The sequence below is a fragment of the Heterocephalus glaber genome, unplaced genomic scaffold (assembly GCF_053883595.1).
Source record: "Heterocephalus glaber isolate CG9 unplaced genomic scaffold, H.glaber_assembly_v1.0 deba00000768, whole genome shotgun sequence".
NCBI lineage: Eukaryota > Metazoa > Chordata > Mammalia > Rodentia > Bathyergidae > Heterocephalus > Heterocephalus glaber.
Window position 1 is genome coordinate 5,790,126 of NW_028258162.1, and position 27,904 is coordinate 5,818,029.

The window sequence follows — 27,904 nt, forward strand, 5'->3', positions numbered from 1 at the left end:
CAGGATTCTTACTTCACTGTAAGGCTCCTCTGAAGGGTGGTAACAGAGTTCTAGATCCCCTTTAGACCAGTCCAGGTCTTTGTTGTGACTGCGTCATGGCTCAACTTTTCCTCCCTCTGTTTCTCCTTTTTTATACTCCTCCACAGGTCTTGGCCCCTCGTGTGTCCTCCAGTGAACACTCTAACCAAGTACGTTTTCAGGGAACCTGTACTGAGACTTATTTTATTTTTATTTTTTTAGGTTCTGGTCATAAGCTTGATTTGTGGAGGTACATAATGGAGGGTAATCCAAACCTCTCTCTCTACTGTACCTTTACTCATGTAGAAATAAAACAGAATAATCATGGTTAATGTTTATTTATTACTAGTCAATATTATCTTTTTATAATTAAAATGAGTGTTTACATAGTGTTTATCTGTGTTTTCAATCTATTTTTTTGGAGTGATATTGTCTTTGTAAGAGATTTTCTTCTTCGATTAAGTTACTAGTTATAGCCAGCTCTTATGAGATGTTTTTAATATGTGGGGTTCTTGTTTTATTTTTTTATAAATACACTTGTAATGCTATTGTGGTGAGTTTGATATTTTGTGTTTTATATATAAAGCAAGTTAAATTTTCCAACTTTTGTTTTTTAATATCTTTAGAAACAACATGATTGAGTGGAAACACCATCAACCCAGAAATTAGAATACTATGATTATAACATTTAAATTTCCCACCAAAGGCTCTAGTGACCTTGTAGATATTACTCTTCTCACCAATTGATTCTTCATCAGAATAATAAAATGATGAACAAATTATTTCCAATTACAGAACTGTTTTTTTTTTTTGCATATTACTAAATTCTTTTATTGGTGCATTGTAGGTATACAACACAATTACATTTCTCATTGGGAATTGTACCTTTACATGATGCATCTTGGTTCTTATTTTTTCCCCATTCCTAGCCCTCCCTTCACACCTTCCACCCTTCCCTATTTACAAAGACTTTATTTCCATTTTTTCCATTTCTCAGCATTTTTCCTTTCCCTTCTTTCCCTTCCCCTGCCCCTTCCACTACCCCTACCCATTTGGACCTTTTCTTCCTATTTTGATTTATCGATTATAAATTCTAATCATTGGTACATTTTAGGTATACAATATAATGACATTCATCATTGGAAATCTGCACCTTTCCACAGTCTTTCTTGGTTCTTATTTTTCACCCTTGCCCAGCCCTCCCTTCAACCCCTCCATTCCTCCCTATTTACAAAGATTTTGTTCCTATTTCTCCATTTTCTCATATTAATCCCATTCCCTTCTATCCTTTCCCCAGCCCTCCCACTTCCTTCCTCTTTGCCCTTTTTCTTCCTATTTCACATTACCTATTATACATTTAGTCCTTATTTACACTTTCAGTTTCTCACACCAGAGAAACTATTTGGTATTTATACATGTGTGTCCTATTTATTTCACTTAAGAGTATTGCCCCAATGTGCATCCTCTTAGCTATAAATGTCTCTAATTTCTCATTTTTTATGGCTGAGTAGTACTCCATTTTATAAAAAAACCCCACATTTTCTTTATCCAGTCTCCAGTTGATGGGCATTTGGGCTGTTTCCACGTTTTAGCTATCACAAACTGTGCTGCTATGAACATGGGTGCACATATATCACTGTGGTATGATTCTTTTAATTCTTTGGGGAAGATCTCCAGCAGTGTAATAGCAGGGTCAAATGGGACTTCCAGTCCTAGTTCTTTGAGGTTTCTCCATACTGATTTCCACAGTGGTTGCACCAGTCTACACTCCCACCAGCAGTGGAGCAGGGTTTCTCTTTCCCCACAGCCCCACCAGCATTTGTTATTGGTTGATTTCATGATAGCCATTCTTTCTGGAGTGAAGTGGAATCTCAGCGTTGTTTTCATTTGCATCTCTCGAATGACCAGTGATGTTGAACATTTTTTCATGTATTTGCTATTTCTACTTCTTTGTCTGAGAAATGTCTGTTCATTTCAGATGCCCATTTTCGGATTGGGTCTTTAAATTTGGGAGGTCTGATCTTTTTAAGTTCTTTCTAGATTCGAGATAGTAGACCTTTGTCTGAGGAAGAGCAGGTGAAGATTTTTTCCCACATTGTGGGTTGTCTCTTCACACTGCTGGTGGTTTCTCTGGCTGTGCAGAAGGCTTTTAATAAGAAGAGATCCCATTTGTTGATTGTTTGTGCTAGTTCACGGGCAACTGAGGTTTTGTTCATAGAATCTTTTCCTACACCGATGTCTTCAAGGGTTCTGCCTAACCTCTGTTCCAACTGGTTCAGAGTTTCTATTTTAATATTTAGATCTTTAATCCATTTTGATTTTAGTTTAGTGCATGGTGAGAGATATAGGTCTAGTTTTAATCTTTGGCAAGTTGAAGCCCAATTTTTCCAGCACCATTTATTAAAGAGGCTATCTTCCCTCCAGTGAGGGTGTTTGGTGTCTTTATTGAAGATGAGATGGCTGAGTGTGTCTGGCGTTCTTTCTGCATCTTCTAATCTGTTCCACTGGCCCTCAGGTCTGTTTCTTTGCCAGTACTATGCTGTTTTTATCACAGTAGCTTTGTAGTATAGTTGCAGGTTGGGGATTGTGATATCTCCCGCCATGTCTCTGTTACCTAGAATTGCTTTTGCTTTTCTGGGTCTCTTCTTGTTCCAAATGAATTTTTGGATTGTTTTCTCAAGGTCCATGAAGTATGCTGCTGGGATCTCAATTGGAATTGAGTCAGATGAAGCTGAGGTGACTCTGCTTGAATATTTTCCTCAGGCAGAGCTGGGGTGAAGGACTGTCCTGCTGAGCTGCCAGATCACACCATGAGTTTTGTTTTTTTTTTTGGTACCCGAGATTGAACTTGAATTTGGGTCCTTGCACTTGTTAGGCAGGCAGTAGAACCACTGAGCTAAATTCCTGGCCCCACAAGAGAGTTTTGATAGCCAATTCTATTTTTTCAGGAAAACGATATGCTAACTTACCAGAAATGAATATTTGATTTGTATTTTTGTATGTATGAAAATAGGCTTGATAAGTTTGGAAAAGAGCTAGTGGTCAGTTTCATCAGAGAGGAGGGATCTTCTCCATTAGTTTGATATAAAGAAATGGCTCAGTATCAATTATGTTTCTTTTTTTAGTTTAGATATTGACATCAAAAATTTTATCACAAAAATGTATATAATGAGAAGGGCTGCCACCTGGCTGAGTAAAATTATGATAAAAGATTTTTAGCAAACTGTTGAGCAAGTATAAAAGCAAGTATACGTGTATGCAAGCATGGAAATTCAGTCTGGATAATGCATCCAGTCTCGTGGATTCAAAGCCCAGAAAGTTGCTGGATGTGGTGGTCCATACCTATAATCCCAGCACTCTGGGAGGATGTCAGGAGAATGCTAGGTGTTGCTCTGTGCAAAGACCCTGTATTTATCACCAATACAAAAAGAAAAACAAAAGACTCAAATTTCTTCATGCAAATGCAAGAGATGAATATAATTTTCCATTGAAAAGCCAAGGGACTTTCACATGAAAGAGTAGTTAGTTGTACCAGCTGCCACATCGTTGCAAGTGAGGGAAAAAAAACCAAGATAAAAAAACTTAAGAAATTAAAGATTCTTAGTATGATAACCAAATTTAACAGTTCCATTAAACATAGTTCCTTCACACTTATTTTACAATAAAATTACATAACTTAATAAAAATGTCTCAAATATTCATGCATAACTTGGATTGCAAGGAGTTCCCTGGTATAAAATACTAAGCATAATTTACCCTAGATTCCTGTAATTAAAATTATCTTTTTATCCCAAAGCAACAAAGAAGGGATGCTTAGTTACTATGTTAAAGGTTCTGCAAAATTTGTGGGCATTCTCATGTGGCATTTTAATTTTGTGGTTTGATAGGGTCTGTTATATATTTTGCCCTTATCTTGTCCAAAAATTTATGATTGTTAAATCATGTATTTTTTGGGGGGGTACTAGGGATCAAACTCAGGACCTTGAGCTTGTGAGGCAGGTGCGGTGCCCCTGGGCTAAATTACAGGCCCTAAATCATGTATTTTGATGAGGTAGATCCTTCAACTCCAATCTACATTGTAATCTATACATTATGTTACAGTTTGTATATCTATGTTTCATAGATGAGAATTTGATTTTGGCATTTATGAGTCAACATTTGGACCATATTTTATTATATTCTCTTAAAATCTTATACCTTATAGTGCATCCTTTTTGAATAATGAATGGATAACTTTCTGAACTTTTTAATCCTTCTAAAGCTTTACTTTTTGCTCTAATATTGATCAAGCTGTTTTCAATTAAATGCTTCATTGTAACTTCCAATTAAATAGGTTCTGTATAAAATTTTAGGATTGGAGGAACTAGGAATTATTTGTCCAAATGAGAGACGAGGAGTATTAGATGGTATAAGTCCCCAGAGAATGCTTTAAAATAGCATGTGAGTTTGTAGAGTTTCAGGTAGCAAGTTAATTTCAATTTGATCAGTGTTTATCTCTTTTTAAATCTACTTTGTCAAATTCTGGAAAAGTATTATTACATACTGATTGGAGGCAACTATGTAAATATATATCAAATATTAATGTTAATATATGACATATATATCTGAAAAGAACAACTACATGAAAAATATCTATATTTTGACACTTTTTATACATCTGAAACAACAACAAAGAGAGCAAAATTAAAATTAACTGGTTTTTCAACAGTTTAAAGTTCACAGAAAATTAGCCTGTGCGCCCACGTGTGTATTTTGTAATATGCTATGCTTTGCTCTTTTTCTCTTAGTATCAGCAGAAATAATTCTATGTGAATAAAGAAGCATCTTACCTATCTGTGGCTTTAAATACCCTACTTACTCAATATCTTTTAGTTCTTCTGCCTCATCCTTCTCTTCTTCTTCCTCTCCCTATAACAACGACCTATAAATTTGGAGTCTCCTAGTATCAGGGTTCCTCTTCTTATATGTGACCTACTGTACATAGAAGTAAACACCTGGCCCTCATCGTGTTTCCTTGTGATGACCCTCATTGAGGGACAAATGGAAGGTACTTCTCTGTCTGCTACTTTTTTTACCGTCTCTAAATCAAGGGTCTGGCATGTTCCATTAGTAAATGAGTATCAGTGCCAAACTAATGTGTTTCTTTGCAGTAGAGTAAAATTTCAGGTCCTGTTCACATTCTGGCTTAGCATGCTGATGGAATTGCAAACTCAAATGCTTTGTGAGAACCAGGAATGGGACCTGAATTGACAGAAGTATGTCAGGTTTAAGATAATAAATGACAACTGAAAATAAATCTTAGTGTTAGGTGTGTCATAGGAAATACTGGAGACTGAAGCAACTAAGGAGCAACATCTTCTGATGAAATATCCTACTTTAAAAATACAGTTTATTTGACTCGAGAGCACTGTCTAGATTAAACTTAACTCCTGTGAGTAGGATCTAGCCCTTGGATCACTATTTAGTCTTCTCTATGCTGTATGGTGAGATAGTCCAGGACAGGGATGATGTTTTGCTTCTTCATATCCATGGCAACACTTGGCACAATACCTAAGTAGGTATTCATTTTTATTTTCTAAATCAAATACTCTTAGCAAGTCGTATATTATAAAGCTTGACATTAGCTAAGAATTCACAATATGATCCCCGAAATGCAAGAAAACTTTGCCATAATTTTTACCATAATAAGAACTAAGGAAGATTAGAGAAACATCGTATTTTCTTTCTCTTAAGCAGTCTTATATAGTCCTTGGTCTTTTTATGTGTCTCAACATTTTATTTTAATTCTGCTAGTACCACAATTATACTTTTATTATCCATGTTTATGCTCTGCTTAAATAGAATAGAGATTTTATGGACAATAGTTAATGATGAATGTTTTTTGATATATGGTATAATTGAAAAACTCCAATTATTCTGTACTTTTTTTATATGTACAATATAGTCAGAGATGGAGTTAAAAACATAAGACTTGTCAGACCAAATCTGAGATATATTTCATAGAAATTGGTTTTAGGGTGGTGTAAACAATTCTAAAGATGATTGAAAGCCCTATTGTGTGGAGTTCAGCAAATCTGTCCCTAAGTATTAGTTTAGAAAGTTTGAGATTCTAAGCTGACTTTCAAGGAGTTCTAAAATAGGTTATGCGATATATTGGGTGTTTATCTGAATGTGTTTAAAGGAGTTAACTGTATCAGCTTTTAATCAGGTATACCATCAGGCTATAAGTGAACTCTTACAATGTCTGTCATTTTGTTGCTGCATTTTTGGTTCTGGAAAAACTAAATGAAAAATAAGTATATTAAGAATCAGGAAAAATGTAAATATTTGTTCTCTGAAAAATTGTTAGTAGATAGTAAGAAATTATTTTTTTCATAGCTGAATTAAAAAATGTATCAAGGCGTTTGAGATTACGATAGGCTAGTTGTAAAATGCTATGTGATAAACTGCCAATTAAGAAAAATGTGCAGATGTTAGGGTATTGATGATTTATGGCAGTAAGCAGAGTGCTTTTTTTTGTTCACTTGAGGTATTTACATAAGTAAATTTCACTGTGTTTAGTTACGCAGTTAAGTACACAGTTGTGGAACTAATCAGAACTGCTATGTTAGAAAATATTTGCATCCCTCTTAGTCACCTTTCTATCACTTTCACAAAATACTGCAGTTCAACAGTTGAAAAGGAGGGGATGTTTATTTTGGCTCACAGTTTCAGAGGTTTCAGTCCATAGTCACTTGGCCCAGTTTCCTTGTTTTGGGCCTTGTGGTAGCACAGTATACCATAGTGGTGGGGATGCACAACAGTGGAAGTGTATCGTCTGTCAGTGCCGAAAGCGAAGAGAGAGTTAGGAAGGGTCTTTTCAAGGGTAGCTCTCTGATGACCTAAGCTGCTCTCACTAGACACGGTTTCTCAAGAGCAGTAACTGGTATGGATCATCAGGGGACATTTAAGGTCTAAATCACGATAGCATTCTGCCTCTAAATCTCTCATTCCTTTATGTAGTAAGCCTTCCGCATTCCTCTGTGCCTAGCTGCTGGCAACACAAAACTATTTCTTTCCCTGCCCTTTTCCAGAATGTATTGCAAGTTAATTGATTAAGTATGTAGCCTTTGGAGTCACTTAATGTATTGCTTTTGAGATTCACATCTTTTGTATAGCTTTAGTTTGTTCCTTTTTATTGTTGAGTGGTATTCCCTTTAGTAAATGTAATACAATTTGTTTATTCATCAGTTGAAGAATATATAGGTAATTTCATGTTTGAGAGATTATAAATAAAGCTTATATAAATTTTTTGAATGTGTTTGTTTAGACATATAGTATGTCTTAGTTTCTTTTGGGTAAACAAATTCTTACATGTAGCACTGCCACATCACATGGAGGTGTACATTTTCCTTCATAAGAAAGTGCTAAATCAGTTTCCAAAGCAGCTGTACCATTTAAGATCACAGAAGTAATGCATTAGAGTGCCAGGTGCTTCACATGGAATACATGCCTTTTATAAATGTTAAATAAGAATTATTTTCTGTTGAGTTTTTTGAAGATGCAGTGCATTGAAAGTTCCTATTTTGGAATTTCATATTATTTTTGAGACATACAATTGATAAACTGAAATTGAATGGCAGGTTGAATTAATTCTTTTTTATGAATTAAAAGAGCCTAAAATGTGCACACACACACGAGAAAGGGAGAGAGAGGATAGTTTCCATATCACTGAAAATTTTACTTAATAATTTAGCTTTCTTAATTTTTAGAAGCATCAATTGAGGCAAATCCTTAGAGCCTTATTAATGTTTGAGTCTGAAAGTTCCAATGTAGTTGACAGGGCCATTTCATCTTTATTTGCAGTATTTGAGCAGCCATAAAAAGAACTTGGAAGAACTAGTTTATTTCACAAAATTTCCAAGTCAGTGATAGTTCTAGTATAAGTAGAATTGGTCTGTACTGATAAGCAAGTCATTTAGACTAAACTGAATTTTCAATTGCCCTTTAAGTCATTCAGTAAAGTACTAGTAGAATTTAGGCATAAAATTTGGCTTCCCTAGTTTCCATTATGGAAATACTGTCTGGCATGCAATTTTTAATGTTTGTATTTTAATATGATTCTGTTCATTCTGGAAACAATGCCAGAAATTACAGTGGCTTTCCTGAGCAAAGTATGCATCATTTTTACATAAGTGTTAAAATAATTCATCATGATTAAATCTATTCTAGTAAATATCTGGTCTAATCAAAATTTACCAGATTCTCTAGCAATATTAAATATTTGTTAATATTTCCTATTTTGGGGGTTTTTAGTGGAATTGCAGCTCCAGTAACAGCACAAATATTACCTGAGTTCATGGTGATTTATGTGGCTCTAAAGAATATTTAATGAAGATTAGCCAGTTTCATAAAATGTTACTGAATAAGGTTTGTGTGAGAAAAATTTTAAAACCCTTGAAAATGTGTATCTAGCATGTAAGTCTAGAAACAAATTGAGTTTCTAGAAGGATGAGGAAGATCAACCTGGGAAACAGTTAAAGGCAGAAATAGCAAGGAGGGCAGTAAATTGCCTTCAGACACTTAAAGGTTCACAAGGAACTCAAAGCAAATGTAGAAAGTTGGAAGTTACAGGGATGTAGTATAATCTGAATTAAAGACATTTCAAAAACTTGACAGTCATCAAAACCAGAATGAGCTCCATGTGTCTAATGGACCCAGTAACAATATTTCCTGTCACTGGAAGAACACAAGGAGAAGTAAGATGGTTGGAGACCATTGCAAAGTGTTTTTTAAAGGCTTGGAAAGGTTTATCATTGAAGAAATTCTGAATTCCTTTTCAGCCACAAGGTTCCTTAACTTAATTTCCTGCACAGTGTCAACGACTTGCTTCTGTTTTCCTTAGATACTGGTGGAGGCTTCAGTGGGAGATGGCTTCACCGGAGATATTGCCATAGATGATTTGTCATTCATGGACTGCACCCTCCATATAGGTAAGAAGAAACATTTAAGTAACTGCTGTATTTCCAAACTTGTTTTCTTGGAAATACTGCAAAGGAAACCAATATTTCATTTTTACAAATATTCTAAAATACCAACAGTTTTATTGATTCTTTTATCTATTAACCATGAAAAAAAATGTTGTAAATCTTTGCTAGTTCTAAGTCTTAAAATATTGGCAAGCTTGTTAAAGATGTTTGAATCTGTTATGTCTGTGACCTATCCCATACAAAATGCTAGGAAGTCATATGTGAAATTATGCTATAATTTCACTTTTTGAGGGGTTAAAAGCAAACTGGTTACCTTATAATTAATTTTTGTTTGAGACTTTGTATCTCTTGGTTACCTTCAGTGATATTTTACTTTTGGATTGCACTTTAAATATTCCTATAATTTAACCATTTATTTTCCAAGTTATAGATTTATATTAAAGACAGAATATGTTGTTCTCAGGTTCACGTCTCCAACCTTTCCCCGGAACTCTAGACTTATGTACTATTCAACATCTCTGCCTAGTTGCCTACTGGGCATCTCAGTGTTAACAAGGGAAAACAAACACAGCCAGGCTTGAAATGGTGCCCCTGGGAGAAACTCACTCTGGCAGTGTACAGTGATTCGGTACGACTAGAAATTAAACTCCTACGGGGTGACCCTGGCACTCAGGCTGGGGCCCCTTAAATTGCATGACGAGATGGAATACAGTGTCTTCCCTGAAGTCATCAAAAGCTGGGGCCCAGCAGCACTCGGTTCCTGCACCCTTAACCTCCACCCTGCCCCTCACCTGGGCATCACTGGGTGGTAAGGAGCCAGACCCTCCCAGGGCACCATCTGTGAGGGCCACCCATTGCTTTCAGTGTCAGGCTTATCCTCCCTTCTAGTCTGTATTCTGGCGGAATTGTTCACCCTCCCTGCAGGAGTTGTGAGTCCACACAACTCTGCAGAAAGCCAAGTCCTTCTCTGAAAGGCCAGCAAGAAGGGACTTCAGGTTGACCAAGTTCACCACTCAATGTCAACCAGTAAATTCCTTGTTACCATCTGGCCTCACTTCTGCCATTCTTCTGTGCATTCCTAGCTCAGTAAAAGACTTTGTTTCTAGTTGCCTATTCCCTACTTCCAAACCCAGCCAGCCTTTTAGCCTCTGATCTCTCACTAACTTCCCCTTGATCCAAGCCACCAGCTTCTCTTTGTGGATTATTATTATATTTGATTTTTAAATGACTTCTCTGGTTCTACCCTGGAAACCTATATTCTCTTCTCAAAATGGAAGCCTTTACGATCCTTTTCAAATTAATATCTTAGAGGAATAAACTAGGCTCTTTCATACCTTATGACTCCAACTTCACCAAAGTGACTCCAGTTCACTTTTCACATCTACCAGTTCCTTTTACCAAATCCTTAAGCCGCTTTAAGAGCTGGGCTTTCCACCTGCGTTTCTCTCTTCTGGGATAGTGCTTCCTCTAGTTGCCTGCTTGAATCCCTCCTTCTCTTTGTTCTGGTGTCTGCTCAGTGGTTTCTTTTTCAGTGAAGGCTTCTCTGAACACTGAACACTTCCTTGTCTGGCATTTTCTTTCTCTGTTTCCTATGTGTTTTTTTTTCCCACACCACCTAGCACCCTTATAGTTAAATTTCCCTTCTCCCTACATAGTGATGCTCAGTGCATGAGAGCAGGTATCTGCTTGCTGTTTTATTTCCAGCTGCTAACCATTGTCTGCACCTGACAGTGCTCAATAAATACATGGTTGATGGAAGAGCAAACAGATAGATGTTCACCATTTTAGGCATTTTCTATACCTTCATTGTAATTTTAGCTTATTACTACTGCTAAAATGTTGAATATGTCTATATGCATGATACTATATTTGTTAAAAGATAAATCTCAGTGGCTTATAACAAGATTTATTTCTTGCTGATAAGGGTGTGGAGAGGCTTGGAACAGTAATAAAAATGGTGCATATTTCATATATATTTCCTATTCATTGTTCTGTATAACTTTATGTGGGTCCAATCTATATGTCTCTGTTCCATACGTCCTGTCTCCCTGGGACCACAGCTAAAGGACAATCCATCTTTCTGAGATGTTCTGCTGTCAAATTAGGGGATGATAAAAAGTAGGCATGGTTACAGTTTCTATTCCGACACAGTATACATCATCTCTACTCGGAGCTATTGCTCAGAGAAAGTCGTGGTCAGACCAGCTAGCAATGGGCAGGGAAGTTTTCTCTGTCCTCAAGGAGGTTGGCAAAGGCAGGGAATATAGAAATTCCTTACAAGAGAAGAAGCTGATAAACAGGCACCATAATGCAATTGGCCATTCAGATGTATTGTCTCACATAATCTTGTAACATTTTAAGAGTCTAGAATAGTGTCTGGTCCATCATCGATGAATGTTGATGTTGAATGTTGAGTAGAATTTATGCTTGTTATCATTTTATGGAGAAAATTAAGAAGGAGATATTTCCCAGAGGTACCTAGCTGTAAAGAGGGAGAAGATGATAGCATGCATTTCTTGGAACCATAGTTTAAACTACTAGTAATATATTACTCACTAAATACACTTACTCTGCAAGGAAGAGGGACAACTTCCATTTCAAACTTAAAAGTAAAAAAAATAAACTTTAAGAACACAAGTGACTTGGATGAGAATACAAAATTAAGAGCAGAAGTGAGATGGGAACCTAAAGGGGTCTGATTTTGTGGTCAGGATTTTTTCCCACAGCTCATTCCAGTCTGAGTTTAGAATTCTTGTTAACTTGGCGGCAGAGGAAGAGAAAAATGAACATAGAAAGGCAACATGAGTCACCACAAGAATGTTCCTTCCCCAGTTATGCTGTTAAATCCATTCTGTGGCTGACAGTTCCAAGGTGGAGGTGGAAGAGTTGCCACAGGCGTAGCAAAGATGTGGAATATCAGTTACAGACTGTTAGTCCCAATTTTCTGGTTCAGATTTCAGAAGAAAAACATGAAACTTTAAAAACTATCTGAACTGTGTGTTTTTTGTGTTGGCTTCTTAACAAGATGAAACTTGGGGTCAAAAACCACAAAGCCTGTTGAAGTTGTAGCTTTTATAAATGGATCTGAGGCAATCTTTATAAGAAGAAACATGAAAATAAAAAAACATGAGACCCTTAATAAAAATATTGCTCATTTTCTTCTCACAGCAGCATGTTGGCAGGAGTGAGACTAATGCTTGTAGGTTTGCTTACAGACATCTATTTGTTTTTATCTGACTACCAATGTCATTTTTCCTCCTTTAGGGAATAAAACAAAAGAAGACAAATTAAAATTCACACACACAAGCACAAAGTATTTACATTATCCTCCAAGTATAGGTTTAGATATTACCTGTGAATTATTTTATAGAAAATGGCAGAAAATTTGATTATTCTATTTTGTCTCTTTTCTCAACTTCACCCTTTCTTTCTCCCATGTCTTTCTTGTTACTTTTAACATCGGTTTTCTCTAGCACCTCTGACTGAAATTCCACTGTCGTCTTTGAGTTTCCTCTGAAATGCTTCCGTTTGTAAATCTGGCCGACTGCAATTCTAAATACTTGTTATATCCGCTCTGCTCTTTCAAGTTTCTTCTCTGTGACCCTGGTTTAAGACAACATTGACTTGAAAGGGAAACTTAAGTGTAAACATTTATTAATTTTTCCTCAATAGTTTCTATGCCATTAATTAGTTTCTTTTCACCTTGTCTTATAACAACATCATTTACTTTTCTGGTTCTGCCTTTTTATTTTCTAACTCCTGGTGTTACTAGTTTAATTTTCAAGTCATTGTCAGTTATGTCTATGCCTTCTTTGTTTCAATACTTTGATGATATTCCCACTTTTTGCAGCTTTATTGAGATATAGTTCCCAATATACTTAAGTTGTACTATGTGATTTATTTTTTTATTTTTTTATTTTTTTTTGGTACCAGGGATCAAACTCGGGTCCTTGCACTTGCGAGGCAGGTGGCAGAACCACTGAGCTAAATAAATCCCTGGCTATGTGATGTTTTGATATATGTCTATATTGTGAAATACTATACCATGATTAAGGTAATCAACATATCTATCACCTCACATAGTTAACCGTTTGTGTGTGGTAAGACTATCCATGATCTATTTTTTTTAAGCAAGTTTCAAATATATACTACAATGATAGAGAAAATTTAAACTATAGGTTAGTTATTAAGGTAGCTGAAGTAGAATAAGTAATCCGTTCCTTTAAGATTTACCTTTCCTGTAATTCTTATTGTTTAAGGTGATGGCTAACTGAACCTTTGACTTGTAACCTAACTGTAGATAACATTTAACCTGGAGAAAAGCAAAGTAGAAATGTTCGGGTAGTTTACAATGTATGTGTTTTAGGCACCATCTGTTTGTTATATGTCTGTGACTATAACCATTAACAGGAGCTAGTGATAAAAGAGAAACAGAAATTTTACCGACTAAGACCACCAGAAATGAGGTAATGGCTAAAAGAAGATATAAAAGGAAGTGTTAAAATAAAGGACTGGTCAGACATTGATCAGACGAGTTTCTTTTTCTTTTTTTTTTTTTTTGGTACCAGGGATCGAACTCTGGTCCTTGCGCTTGCACAGCAGGCGATGAAACCACTGAGCTAAATCCCCAGCCCCAATCAGACAAGTTTCTGGCGGTCCCCCTCGCCAGTGAGTAAAGGCTTTGTTTTTTTTTACCCAACTTCTGTGTCTCTGTACATACCTTTCCGCGATTCTGGAACAACATAAATGGTAACTGTAGTCATCAGAACTTGCTCATCGTTGTGCCTTTGTACTTGTGTCCTTTGACGAACATCTGCCCATCAACCCAACCAGCCTACCCTCATTCTTCATCTCTCTTCTCTCTTGTTTTGTGAGTTTCACTTTTTTAGAGTTCATTTAAAAATAGAAATCATGAAGTATTTTTCTGTCTAGCTTATGTGATTTGGCATAATTGGTGTGGCATTATTATGTTAATACCCTAATAGCAGAATTTCCTCATTTCTTTTAGGCTGAATTATATTCCATGGTGTGTGTGTGTGTGTGTGTGTGTGTGTGTGTGTGTGTGTGTGTATTGCACATATTCTTTATCAATTCATCCATCCACATACTTGGGTTATTCCATATTCTGCCTATTGTGATTAATGCCGCAGTGAACATTGGAATGCAGATAGCTTTTTGAGATAGTGACTTCATTTTTTTTTTCTGGATACATATCTACAAGTGGAATTGTTGGCTCAAACAGTAGTTCTATGTATTTTTAATTTTTAAAGAAACCTCCATATTGTTTTTGATTACATCACAACTAATTTACATTTGCCATCAATGACAATGCATAGTCATTTTAACAAAGGTGAGATGATACTCATAGTTGTTCCAATAAGCACTTCCCTGAGAGTTAAGGATACTGAGTATCTTTTCATCTACCTGTTGGCTATTTGTATGTTTCCTTTGTAAAAATGTCTATTAAGGTCCTTTGCATAATTTCTAATTGAATTCTTTGGTTTTGAGGTATGTTTTGTGTTTCTGTTCTTTGTTATTATCTATTTATTTATTGCTATTGAGTTGAATGAGTTCTTTACATAGTTTAGATCTGAAGTCTTCATATGGTTTATATGATTTGGAAATACTCCCATTCCATAAGTTGCTTTTCAATTCTATTAATTATTTCACATGGTCTGGAGAAACTATTTAATTTTGATTTACTTGATCGTGCTTTTTTTGGGGGGGTGGTACTGGAGATCAAACTCAGGACCCTGTGCTTGAGAGGCAGGCAGTGGAACTACTGAACTAAATCCCTGGCCCACTTGACTGTGCTTTTGATAATATATATTTTTTTAAAAAAATTACAAAGATCAATTTTGAGTAGCCATCCCTCTGTATTGTCTTCCAAAATTTTTATGGTTTTAATTATAGGTATTGAATTTTGTCAAATGTTATATCTTTGACATCTCAAATTTTTTGTTTATTTTACATGAGTGCTCATCTTATTTTTTTACTTACATTAGTACGTTTCAGTACATAATGATTACATGCAAATATCATTTTTGATTGATAATGATCATGAAAATTTTATAGTTTATTCTATTGTTTAAATCTTTGATCCACGTTGAGTTGATTTTCATTTACAGGTTAAGGATGGATGCATAGACTGATTGCATGTTGATATCTGGTTTTCCTAACAAATTTTTGAAGAGATTAGTCTTTCTCCGCTATGTATTCTTGGCATGTTTGCTGAGGATTTGTTGACTTTATTGGTTTACTTTTGGGCTTTCTATTTTGTTCCATTCTTCTATATGTTTATTTTCATGCAAGTATACTCTTCTGATGACTGTAGCATTATAGGATAATTAAAAATCAAAGTATGATACAACCAACTTTATATTTCTTGCTCAAAATTGCTTTGGGTACTTTATTTTTGTTATTCCACGTAAATTTTTAGGATTTTTTTCTACTAATGTGAAAGAATTTTGATAGAAATTTCATTCAACCTTTAGATTTCTTTGAAAAATAGATATTTTGACAATATTAATTATTCTCATGAATCAACATGGTGTATTTTTCCATTTATTTGTCTTTTGGCCAGTTCTTTCATCAATATTTTATAGTTTTCAGTATGTTAATCTTTCACCTTGCTGGTTAAATTTATTCTTATGTATTTTATACTTTCTGATTCTATCACAATGTGGATTATTAATTTTTTCATATAGTGTGCTTTTCATCTATTGAAATAAATGAATTTTTGTGTTAATTTTCTTATGCAAATTAACCAATCCCATTCATTAGTACTGAAAGCACATATATTTGGGGGAAGGATTAGGGATATATATATATATATGTATGTATGTATGTGTGTATGTGTGATCAAGTAATTTGCATATAGGAACAATTTCACTTTTTATTTCTGGGTTGGATGGTTTTTATTTTTCTTGAGTAATTGTTCTAGACAAGACTTCCAGTACTACGTTGTATAGAACTGGGGAGAGTGGCATTTTTGTGTTGTTCCTGATCTTAGAAGAAAAATATTAGTTTTTGGCCACTGGGTATGTTATTTTTGGACTTTTTATATGAGGCTTTTGTTGCTTAGAGATTCATTCCTTCTATTCTTAATTTGAGAATTTTTTTAACTGTGAAAGAATATTGAATTTTGTCAAGTGCTTTTTCTGTATATATTGAAATGATTGTGAGATTTTTATCCTTCATTCTTTTAATGAGGTATATCACATTTAGTGATTTGAGTATTGAATCATCCTTGTATCGCAGGGGAAAATCCTGCTTGATCACCATGTGATCCTTTTAAGGTATTGTGAAATACGTTTTGCTTTTTTTTAATGATTTTTGTATCAATGTTTATGAGAGATATTGGCCTGTGGATTTCTTTTCTTTTAGTATTCTCATCTGGCTTGGTCTCAGGTTAATGCTTGTCTTCAAAGATAAGTTTGGAATTGTTCTCTCCTTTTTGGTTTCTGGGAGAGTTTGATAAAGATTTTTATGAATTCTTTAAACATTTGGTAGAATTTAGCAGTGAAGCCATGAGGTTGGGTTTTTTAATGGAAATTGTTTTTTATTAATGATTCAGTCTCCTTTCAATTGATCTGATCTGATTTTCTGTTTCTTTATGATTCAGTCTTGGTAAGTTGTAGGTTCTAGGAATGTATCAGTTTCTTCTAAGTTATTCAAATTGTTGGCCTAAAATGTTCATACTAGTCTCTTATGATCTTTTGTGTTTTTGTAAAATCAGTTGTAATGACTTTTATTTCATATTTTTAAATATTTGAGTCTTGTTTTTTCTTAGTTTAGCTATTGGATTGTCAATTTGAAAAAAAAAATCTAATTCTTGTCTTTGTTGATATTTTCTGTTGCTTTTTCTTGTGTCTGCTTCTGATCTTATCTTTATTATTTCCTTTCTTCTACTGCTTTTGTCTGTTTTTCTTCAGGTTCCTTGAGGCATAAGGAGAGATTATTTATTTGAGATATTTCTGGTTTTTTAATGTAAATATTTATTGTTTCAAACTTTCCCCTGAGAAGTATTTTTGTTGCATCGTATAACTTTTGATATGTTGTGTACCATTTGCATTTATCTAATATTTATTGTTACTTCTGATTTTTTTATGTATTGTACTGGAGTGTGGTTTTTAATGTTCACGTACCTGTAAATCTTCCAACTGTTCTTTTGTCATTTATATCTACTTTCATACCACGGTGATTAAAAAGGGTGTTTACTGTGATTGCAAACTTCTTAAACATGTTAAAAGTTGTTTTGTGGTCTAATATGTGAGCCACTAAAAAGAATGTTCTACGTGTACTTGAAAAGGATATATATTCTGCTGCTGTTGGAAAGAGTGTTCTGCAAATATTAATGAGGCCCATTTGATCTAAAGCATGGTTGCAGTCCAGTGCTGGTATCTCATTCTGCCTTCAGATTTATTGTTAATAATTAATATTTAATAATATTTAAATAATTTATTAATAATGATTAATATATTTAAGTCCTCTAATGTTGGGGGCATATACATTTATAATTGCTATATCATCCTTATTAATTTATCCCTTTATCATTGTGTAATGACTTTGTTCATCTGTCTTTAAGGCTTTTTCTATTTAGTCTATCTACAATTTTTCTCTTTTTTTCCTCCATTTTTCTGAGATATCTTTTCATATTTAATTTTCATTCCACTTGTCTTCAAAGCTAAAATGAGTCTTTTGTAGGCAGCATATTATTTCATGTTCTGTTGTTAAATTCTTTCAATCAATCTATATATATAGATTTGAAGATTTAATCCATTTACTATTAAAATAATTATTGATAGGTAAGAACTTAACTACTGGCACTTTATTAATTGAGTTCTCGATATTTAGTAGAATCTTTGTGTTTCTCCTCTCTTGTTCTTTTGTGATTTATTTTCTCTAGTAGTATGCTTTGATCTCATTGTTTTTCTCTCTTATGTATCTGCTATAGATTTTTAAAATTTACTATAAAGTTAACATAAAATATCTTATAGTTTAAAAAATGTAGTTAACCTGGTAACAATTTAAGTTTAATTACTTACAGACATTACACTTCTTGCTCCCAATTTTATGTTTTGATCCATGTTTGTACATTTTTATATTTGTAACATTTATTATTTACATTAAAGTAAAATACACTTGTACTGTAAGAGTAGGAAATAAATCACAACTCTAAGGGCTAACGACATTTTATTAATAATTACACCTATAATACCTCGTTAATAGATACACAGTATAAAAAGAGATTCTTAGTTTGATATTATCCAGAAAGATGGTAGAGTTTTCAGGCAAAATTAATTATGTTTCTAAAGAAAGTACAGAAACTTCACCATACAATAAAATGTTTTAATCATGTGCATCAGTATATGAAATGTTGTCTCCTGCCTGAGCAAAGAATGGTGAGAAATGATGGCAAACTTAAAGAGCTCTTTGCTTTGAGTTAGATCTTCAAAGTAATATTAGTAAGCATTGTTTCTATACATACATAATAAAAAATAAGCATCTCAAATTATTTGCTTTATTTCAAAGTTTCCATCATCAGAAAAAAACAAGATGTATATTTTCCTCAGGTGAATACATATGATAGAAATTTTTTTCTGCATGAAGAATCATTGGTGTGATAGCTAGTTCATTAGGAAAAATAGAGCAGTGACTATTTAGCATCATAAAATACTGCCTGCACATTGAAAAATACATGAGTGCTTAGCATGCTATTTTAAAATTCTAAAACTAAGCATGTGTGTTAGAAGTATTAGTTACAAAAATTATTAGTTACATGCATATTAGAAGTATTAGTTACTAAAATTATTAATTACTAGAATATTACTATTACGTGAATATCAATATTCAAGGTAATGGCGTTTTATTTTTCACAGGAAAATTGTTACTGAATAAATGGCTCATCTTGTAACTGATGGTGCCTTATAATGGATAAAATATGATAATTATTTATAGAATGCATAACAGTAATTTTACAATGTTCTCCCCCCCACACACACTGAATTGGTTGTTTTCTTGTTGTTAACCTGAGCTAATTAACTTTTTGGCACCTTATTAGCCTCAGTGATTCAGCAGCTCTATTTATAAATGTTGTTCAGGTCTTCTTTCTTTGGCAGGATTAATGTTTGTTTCTCTGTGAATACAAGGCAAGGGGAACAGTGTAAGTACAATTGTCTTCACTTTCAAAATGTCACCTGCAGCTTGCTTTTTATCTTATAATACTAAGCTGGTTGGGAAATCCATTGTGTTTGTCTTAGAATAATAAATTACACTGAAGCACTGTTTTGACATTCTTCTTTCTTCTGTATTCTAATGGTCTTATACACTCAGAAAAATTACAACATTGTTGGAAAGATATGCAGTTAAGTATAAGATTTCAAAATGAAAGTTAAGAAATTTGAGACTTTGGCATTATATTCTTACATATTTTAGTTTTAGTTTCTCTGGTATAGCCGTCTAAAGTCATTTAATGTATAAGAATGAAAAAAATTAACCCTAGCCTATGTAATATTGAATTTAGGAATTCAATAGTTTCCTCCTCTTCCAGAAAGTAGCCTAAAACAGACACTTTAATATAGTTCTATAAAATGTACTTTTTTCAGCTTGTGAGTTTAAATCTAAGTTATTGTATTAAATACAATAGGAAAGACACATGTTAGTCCTCTCAAACTGTCGATACTTCCAAATTTTCATGTTTGAAAACATGAAATGGACTTCTAGGTTTTTAAATTAAATGTATTTCTTAACATCAGAAGTCTCAGGAAAAACATTCATTGTTGCCTTGAGAAAGACATAAAGAATTGCTATGCATTTTGGTCAACTAATTCAGTTATTATATATTTAAAGTCATTAATAATTTATCAAGAGCTGGGGATGCTGGAATATTGATTTTGTTCTCCTCATTACCAGTACAAGAAGAGCTCTGGGGTGAAAAGTTGAGTATGAAACAAGCTTGAAATTTTATTTTGTCAAAAAGATTATATGAGTGTGACATGAAATGTATCATTTGTTGCCAAGAAGTCACAGAGTGAGGAGTTAGAATGCTGAGTCCGCATGGAGCCTGAGCTGTCAGCTGAGGGAATCTCCCATGTGACAGATGGCCAGGTCCTTTGGTTTCCCTGTGCTTCAAGGATGTGCAAGATCAGATCAAGCAAAATGAATCTGCTTCTTGGTGGTCATTTGCATTTCACCTTTGCAATTTTTAATGTCGTTTGCAGTTTGCATTGCCCTTTTTTGGGAGGGATGAGGGAGATGGCTTTTGTTGAAAGAAACAGATGTATCCTTACTACCAACTTTTACCCTTATTCTAAGCAATTAGAAACCAGAAACCAAAATTATAACTTTGCAATGGTTAGAAAGCTTGTGTCCTTTTCAAATTCTTACACATATTGAAATTAATTCTCAGCCTGATAGTATGGGGAGGTGGGACATTGGCAGCTAATTAGGGTTAGATTAAATCATCAGGTAGGACCCTTATAGGGAAATTAATCCCTTTATGAAAAGATGGAGAGAAAATGAGATCTGTCTGCTCTGTGTAGGTATGTAAGGACATAACCAGGCAGAAAGACCTCATCTTTAGGGAGAAGAATGAAGCTAGAAAACTGATCCTACCCAACTTGAAGATTGACTCTAAAGTTCCAGTACTTAAAATGCTGTGATACTGGTGAAAAATAGACAGATCAGTGGATCAGACAGAGATCAGAAGTAGAGCACATAAATATAGTTATGTCATCTTTTTTTTTTTTTTTTTTTTTGGTACCGGGGATCAAACTCAGGTCCTTGCGCTTGCCCAGCAGGCGGCGAAACCACTGAGCTAAATCCCCAGCCCAAGTTATGTCATCTTGACAGGGGAACAGAGGGAAGAAAATGGTGAAAAGAGTCTTTTTAACAAATGGTCCTGGAACAGCCAGACATCCCACACAAATAAATGACTGTAGACACAGTTCTCCTTTCTTCATAACAATGAACTAAAAATGAATCATGGACCTATATGTACAACACTAAACACTAGAAAGATGACAAATGAGCAAGTGAAAAAAAAATGTTCAACACAGTTCAGTGGGAAATTGCAAATTAGAACACCAGTGAGATATGCTACATAACTTTTGGCTTGGCTGAAATCCTAAATATTGACAACCCCGAGTTCCAGCAAGGATGTGGAAGAACGGGAACTCTCTCATTCGCTGCCCGGAGGAATGCCACATGGTACACCTACTTTGGGAGAAATCTGGTGTTTTCCTGAAAACTTAAACATGATCTTCCCACGTGACCCAACAGTCACGCACCTTGGCACTTACCAAAATGAACTGAAGACCTGTACCCATACAGCTCCCCCCCACACAGACAGTTATAACCTGCTGTAGCAGGATTATTCATAAATGCCAGAACATGGAAGTAGAAAGGCTGTCTTCCATGAGCCAAATAGGTAAGTAAAATTTTGCGCACCCACAGAAAGGAATAATATATATTAGCAAGTAAAAACCAGTCAAATTGAGAATGCTACATACTGTATGATTCCCACAGTATGAGATGAAAAAGACAAAACTATGGAGTTAGTGAAAGGATTAGTAGTTGCTAGGGTTTAGAGGACAGGACGAAATGAGTAGGTGGGCTGTATGGAAGAGGTAAAATTGTTTTATATGGCACTTCAAAGGTAGATACGTGTAATACAATACCAGTGGAATAGAAAGCTTCAAGACTGAACGACAGCCTAAAGTATGGGCTTCAGGTGACAGTGCTGTGTGTTTCTGGGTCCATTCTGTAACAGTTGTTCCCCTCTGATGCAGGATGTTGTTAGTACCTGAGCCTGTGCAGATGTTGGGGTACATGGTATGAAGATGAGAACTCTGTAACTTCTATTTAACTTTGCAGTGGACCTGGAACTACTCTAAATAATAAAGTCTCTTAAATAAATTTTTTAAAAGAGGGTGCTATCAGTCCAATTCATCTCCCCCCACACCTTTTCCTCTCTTGTGATGCCACTCAATAATACATGAGATGATTGCCATTGTGAGAAATCCAAAATCCACTTAAGAGATGGCTGCACCTCAGGTGAACATGAAACCAACCGCCTGAAAGTCCATGAGAACATTCCTAGCAGATTTCCACTGGAGCCTCTCACTGAGACACAGTCGCACGTGAGTGCTAGGAAACGCCCAACTTTGTTGCAGAAAGGGAGAAAGAATAGTGGCACACGTATTCAGGATTCTGAATTTTGACGGCTATTTGACTGCTTTCTGTGTTGCTCAAATCTAAGGAACAATTGGAAAGAAATGTCAGATCAGGACTACTGACAACAACAACGTATGCAAATGGCCAATGGCATATAAAAGATACTCACCTTCATTAATTGTAGTGAACTTTACCTTCAATTCCATCAGGATGGCCGTTGTCAAAGGGATGGGAAATTATGTGTGTTGGTGAAGATATGGACAAATCTAAAATGATACCACCATTATGAAAAACACTGTCATGGTTTTTCAAAAATTAAAAATAGAATTGCAGTAATTCAGATATATCTCCAAACGCAATCAAAGCAAGATACGGTATTGAGATAATTCCATAGCCATATTTATTGCTGCATTATTCACAATAGCTAAAAGGGAGAATGACCTTAATATCCACAGACCGATAAATGAATTAAAAAAACACTACTGTATATGCATTAAATGGAATACTATGTCATCTTAAAAAACAAAGAAATTCTATCACATGCTACAGGGTGGATGCTATGAACTGAGTGTTTTTGTTCCTCCCAAATTCATGTTGAAATCCTAACATCTAACGTAATTGATTGTGTAGAATGAGGAAGCTTTGTGAAGTAATTAGGTCGTGAAGGTGGCCTCATCATGGGAGAAATCAGTTCCGTTATAAAAAATATAGGAGAGAAGGGACTGGGGATTTAGCTCAGTGGTTCCGCCGCCTGTTTCGCAAACACAAGGTCCCGAGTTCGATCCCCGGTACAAAATATGTGTGTGTGTATATATATAAAAGAGAGCTGGCTTCTTTTTTTTTTATTAATTTTTTTATTTTTGGTACCGGGGATCAAACTCGGGTCCTTGCGCTTGCGCAGCAGGGGGCGAAACCACTGAGCTAAATCCCCGGCCCAGGAGAGCTGGCTTTTTGTCTTCTCTTCAACAAGTGAGGATGCAATGAGAAAATGTTTATGTGTAAACCAGGAAATGGGCTCTCATCAGCAACAAACCTTGCACCTTGATCTTCACCTCAGTCTCCAGAATGGGCAGAAATAAACAGTTGCTGTTTGAGCCGCACGTCTATGCTCATGTCTAGTAGTACCCTGGACTAAGACGGAGGGTAAATCTTGACATTACATTAAGCTAAATAAACCAGTCACAAAAGGACAAATGCTGTATGCCTCGACTCAAATGAAATATCTAAAGTAGTTAAGAAAGGAGAAACAGACATAGAAAGCTGGTTTCCAAGCTGGTCAGAGAAGGGGGAATTAGTGTTTAGTAGATACAGAGTTTCAGTTTTGCTAGGTGAAATTCTGTAGGTTGGTTGTACAGCAATGTGAATATGTTTAACATTACTAAACTGTATACTTACAAATGGTTAAGAGAGTAAATTTAATGTTGATTCGCCATCATAAAAAATAATGAAAAGTAGTGAGAAGACATCTACAGAAAAATGCAAATTGGTACATTCTGGTATTTGGATAAGGGTTCTCTTTGGAGGAATTGGGGGGAAAGTGAAAAGAAAAAGAATAGGAACTGGATTTTATATACAAATCCTCTCTCTCCCCTCCCCCCCCCCTTAGGATAAGGATCTGATGCAATGCTGTACTAATTCCTGTGCTCTTGCAAGTGTCTATTTTCTTAATTTCTCTTAATGTAGAAAGTGATTCATAATTGAACACAGTTCAGCAAAAGAGATGTGTGTATAATTAAGCCTGAAATAATTTTTATCGAAGCTCTTATCTCCAGTGGGCATATCCCTTAACTTGTAGAAAGTTATTGACAATTCACTGGGCTTCTGTCTTGTTCTAAAATGCTCTAATTTTGACTGAAACAAACAGAAATGAGTATAATTGTAGATAGATGTGGCTAGAAGTATAATATAGAGCAAATATTAAAGTAGTACAGTGAAGGACATACAGGTTTTTGCTGTCTCTTGTCATTTTTTATATATTAAAACAAAATGATTAATTGTGAATCTATATTTATATACATAATAATGTACAGTGATGCTAGTAAGATGGATACAGTTGTGATCCACTATTATCTATGCTTTTATTCTTCTAGTGTTATTATTTTTTCCTGAACCTGGAACATAAATTAACTTTCTTTCTTGGAATTAACACATTTCAAAATAGTTGCCTAAATTACAGCAACCCCCTCCCCCCACATTTCTCTGTGCAAAAACCAGTTATCTCTGTGAGAATAAAACATGCAACCTGGGTCTTAAATACAGACCATATTATCTAATATATGGAATACCCACTTGGCTCAGCATGTACTAGGGTGAGAGAACATGCCATCCTTTTTTAACTAAAGGTGAATGCTGATATGAACCTATCCAAAGTATATCACTTTCTGAATGGCATTCTTGATACAGCATATACAAATGTAATTTTCTGTGAATCTTTCTTAGTACATTTGAATTATGTAATATATTTTCAGTAAAAAGACACGAGGGAATTGATCTCCGAAGATCACAACAAAATTAGTGGTTTAATTAGATTATTTTTTGGAATTTTTATTTAAAGATTTTAAGGGTGATTTACAAAGGAATTATTTCAGTGAGACATATGAAATCAACATGGCCACTGAATGTTTTGCAATTTTCTGCAAATTGCTTCATACTGTGTCTACCCTCTTCCCTTTATTCACAGAAGCTGTGTTCCAAGATGCCTAATGGATACCTGAGACTTTATAGAGAGTACTATGTCTTATATCTGTTTTATCCCCATAAATATACACCTGTTAGATGTGTTAATTTATAAATTAAGCACAGTAAGAGATTATCAATAGTTTAAAATGAAACAACTATGTCAATGTACTATAATAAAAGTTATGTGAATGTCCTTTCTCTATCTTGCTGGGAAAATGCTTGACTATACTGTATTCCCTCTTCTTGCGGAGATTTAAGATGATACAATGCCCACATGATGAGATGAAGTGGGGGGAATCACATAGCATTGTGGGGTAGCACTCAGGTGACTGCTGAGCTGCTCATATGTTAGAACTAGGATTGTTTGTGTCTGGTCATATGAATTATTGAGCCATAGGCAATGTCTCTGTGTTTGCCTGTCAGGCACAGGCAATTCTGATGTTTCAGGATCCCCCATAGTTGAAGTCTTTTTGTTTCTAAAATCTTTTGGAAGAACATTGTGATCAGAAATTGTTGTCTCTCTTTTTAATTCATCAAGATGTTGCTGCAGATGTTCTAGTCTTTTGATGATCATACATGTGATTTTTATCCTGTGTTCCATCAAAGAATTAAAATCTGTAGATTTACCATTTAATGTCTGTGCAGTTTGAAATACTTCATGTTTATATAATCAACATTGCTTGTTCTGCTTCAATTTCTTCTTCTTCCTCTGCATTCAACATGTTCTTCCAGTTGCTCATTTGTTAATACTTTGATGTGTTCATTCATTTCTTCATCAAGCTTCTCAGCAACCCCTTCTGCATCATCTTATCTGTGTGAACGACCCCCTGACCTTTCCATTTGTTCCTGCAAGACTTCAAAATCATTCATGTCTTTATCCAAAAGTACTTTCAACAGACTTTTACAATTTTAATTCATCCGTGCAGTTTAGATTAATATCATTGCATCAGCAATAGTGAGTGATTTCCAGCACTGCATTATGTTCAAATTAGAGTTTTCGTCAAATGCTGATTGAATTCATTCAAATACCAGGTAGTTATGTATTACCTCAAAACACCAGGTGATATCCTGGTCAACGAGCTAAATGAGATTGTGTTTAGAGTAAAAAAAATTCATATTCATAGCAAACAGATTCAGGATGGCCAAGAACATTGTCTATTGTTAAAAGAATTTTAAATTCCAGCAATTTCTCTTCCAAATAGTTTTTTTACTTCTGGAATGAAGTATTGGTGGAACCACTCCACAAACAAGATGGTTATCCCCCCTGCCTTCCAATTGTGCTGTCATAACATGGGCAGATGAGTTTTGTTTTTGTGTTTGAGAATATGTGGATTCTTTACTCTGTACACTGTCTGGCTTTATCATATGCCCTGCAGCACTCCACATGTACCAGAAATGATCTCTCCATCTGCATTTTATGACTTAAGTGCCTCTTCTGCATTTCTACAAATGTAGGTTCTTTTGCACCCTTTTCCCCCAAAAAGCCTGGTTTCAACACAATTTATGACTTGCTTTACAAGGTATTTTTTTATTCAGCTGTGGCAAACGTGGCGGAAGGTTCTTCACTGAATGACATAGCCTTTACAGAAAGTTTATGAATCTAAATCAATTCCTGTATCTGTGCAATTCCCCCTACCTTGCAGTAAATGGCTTACTGAGTGTCATTTCAGGGACTCCCTAGCAGAAGCCTTTATATAGGCATAATGCTTTCTGGCTTACCATAGTGCTTTCCATTCAAACACATTATCTGTTCTTTTCTTCCACTCACAAATTTAATGCCATTTCCATCTTAACTAAACACTTGCTTGCCATCCACTGTGGCCATAACTTGTGATTTGAGATGTGGCAGTACAGTTAACACAATTTCCCTTTTTTTTTCAGTGTTCTTTTTTTATTACTACCTGTTTGCAGTAGATAGTGATTGCATTTATCGGAGGGAATCGGCACATATACATAACCCATCTTAATTCTTCTTTTCATCCCTTGCCGCTATAATCCCCACCTGCACCTTCCAGTCTGGTTCCCTTCCCATTTACAACAGCTTTATTTCCATTTTCTCATTCAATTCTTCTTTCCATCCCTGTATCTTTCCCTCCATCCCTTGTGCCCTCCCTTTTGGGAAGGATCCCCCTGGGTCCCATTGTCTATCTTTTATTTTGCTGTTTGTTTATATTTTGGGTTTCTCATGTAAGAGAAACAATGTAATATTTAAGCTTGCATATCTGACTTATTTCACTTAATATCACTGTCTCAAGGTGCAGCCTTTTACCCACAAATACCTCAAGTTTATCCTTCTTTATAGTAGAGTACTAAATTGTGTAGAAAGTACATTTTCTTTATCCATTCATCTGTTGATGGGCATGTAGGTTGTTTCTAAGATTAAACTATTATAAATTGTGCTATAAACATAAGATACATATATCAATATAATATGATGAGTTTAACTCTTTGGGGAAGACATCCATAAGGGGAATAGCTGGCCCAAATAGATTTCTATTTTTAATTTTTTGAGGAATCGTTATACTGATCTCCATAGTGGTTATACTAGTTTACATTCCCATCAACAATGTAGAAGGGTTCCACTTTCCCTGCAGCCTTGCCAGTACTTGGTATTATTTGACTTTTTGATGATAGCCATTCTTTTTGGGAAAAGATGGTATCTTAGTGTTGTTTTAATTTACATGCTAATACAATTTTCAGTTATTCACAATTTCACAAATAGAAGACTTCTTTTTGTATATGTTTAACAATTTAAGCACAAGACTTTTTTCATATGTTATTAAGTCAAGAACTCTCATATTTTCACTTAAGGGAAACCCAAATTACCAGTATTATTACTCTTGCACTTTGGGTCCATTAAAAAACAAAATAAGGATTACTTGAACATAAACATTATGATTCTGTTACAGTCATTCTGATAACCCAGATGGCTATCAAAGTGACTAATGGGCAGGGAGAAGATACAGCACAGATTCGGTGGACAAGAGATGATTCATGTCCTGATAGGAAGAATAAGATGACCCAAGAATTCATTACTGTGCTCAGAATGCTGTGCATTTTAG

General features: G+C 35.0%; 1 protein-coding gene across 9 annotated transcripts in view; it reads left to right on the forward strand.

The window, feature by feature from the left end:
- Malrd1 (MAM and LDL receptor class A domain containing 1) overlaps nt 1-27,904 on the forward strand; it is a 725,534-nt gene that overhangs the window by 221,585 nt on the left and 476,045 nt on the right. For all 9 annotated transcript variants that reach the window (XR_015449658.1, XM_087207225.1, XM_087207223.1 and 6 more), the window contains one exon: nt 8,903-8,990. Coding sequence is in view for 8 of the 9 variants with exons in the window: in XM_087207225.1 (XP_087063351.1) it covers nt 8,903-8,990 (88 nt within the window). In the remaining variant the exon portion in view is untranslated. The remainder of the gene's footprint in view (nt 1-8,902; nt 8,991-27,904) is intronic.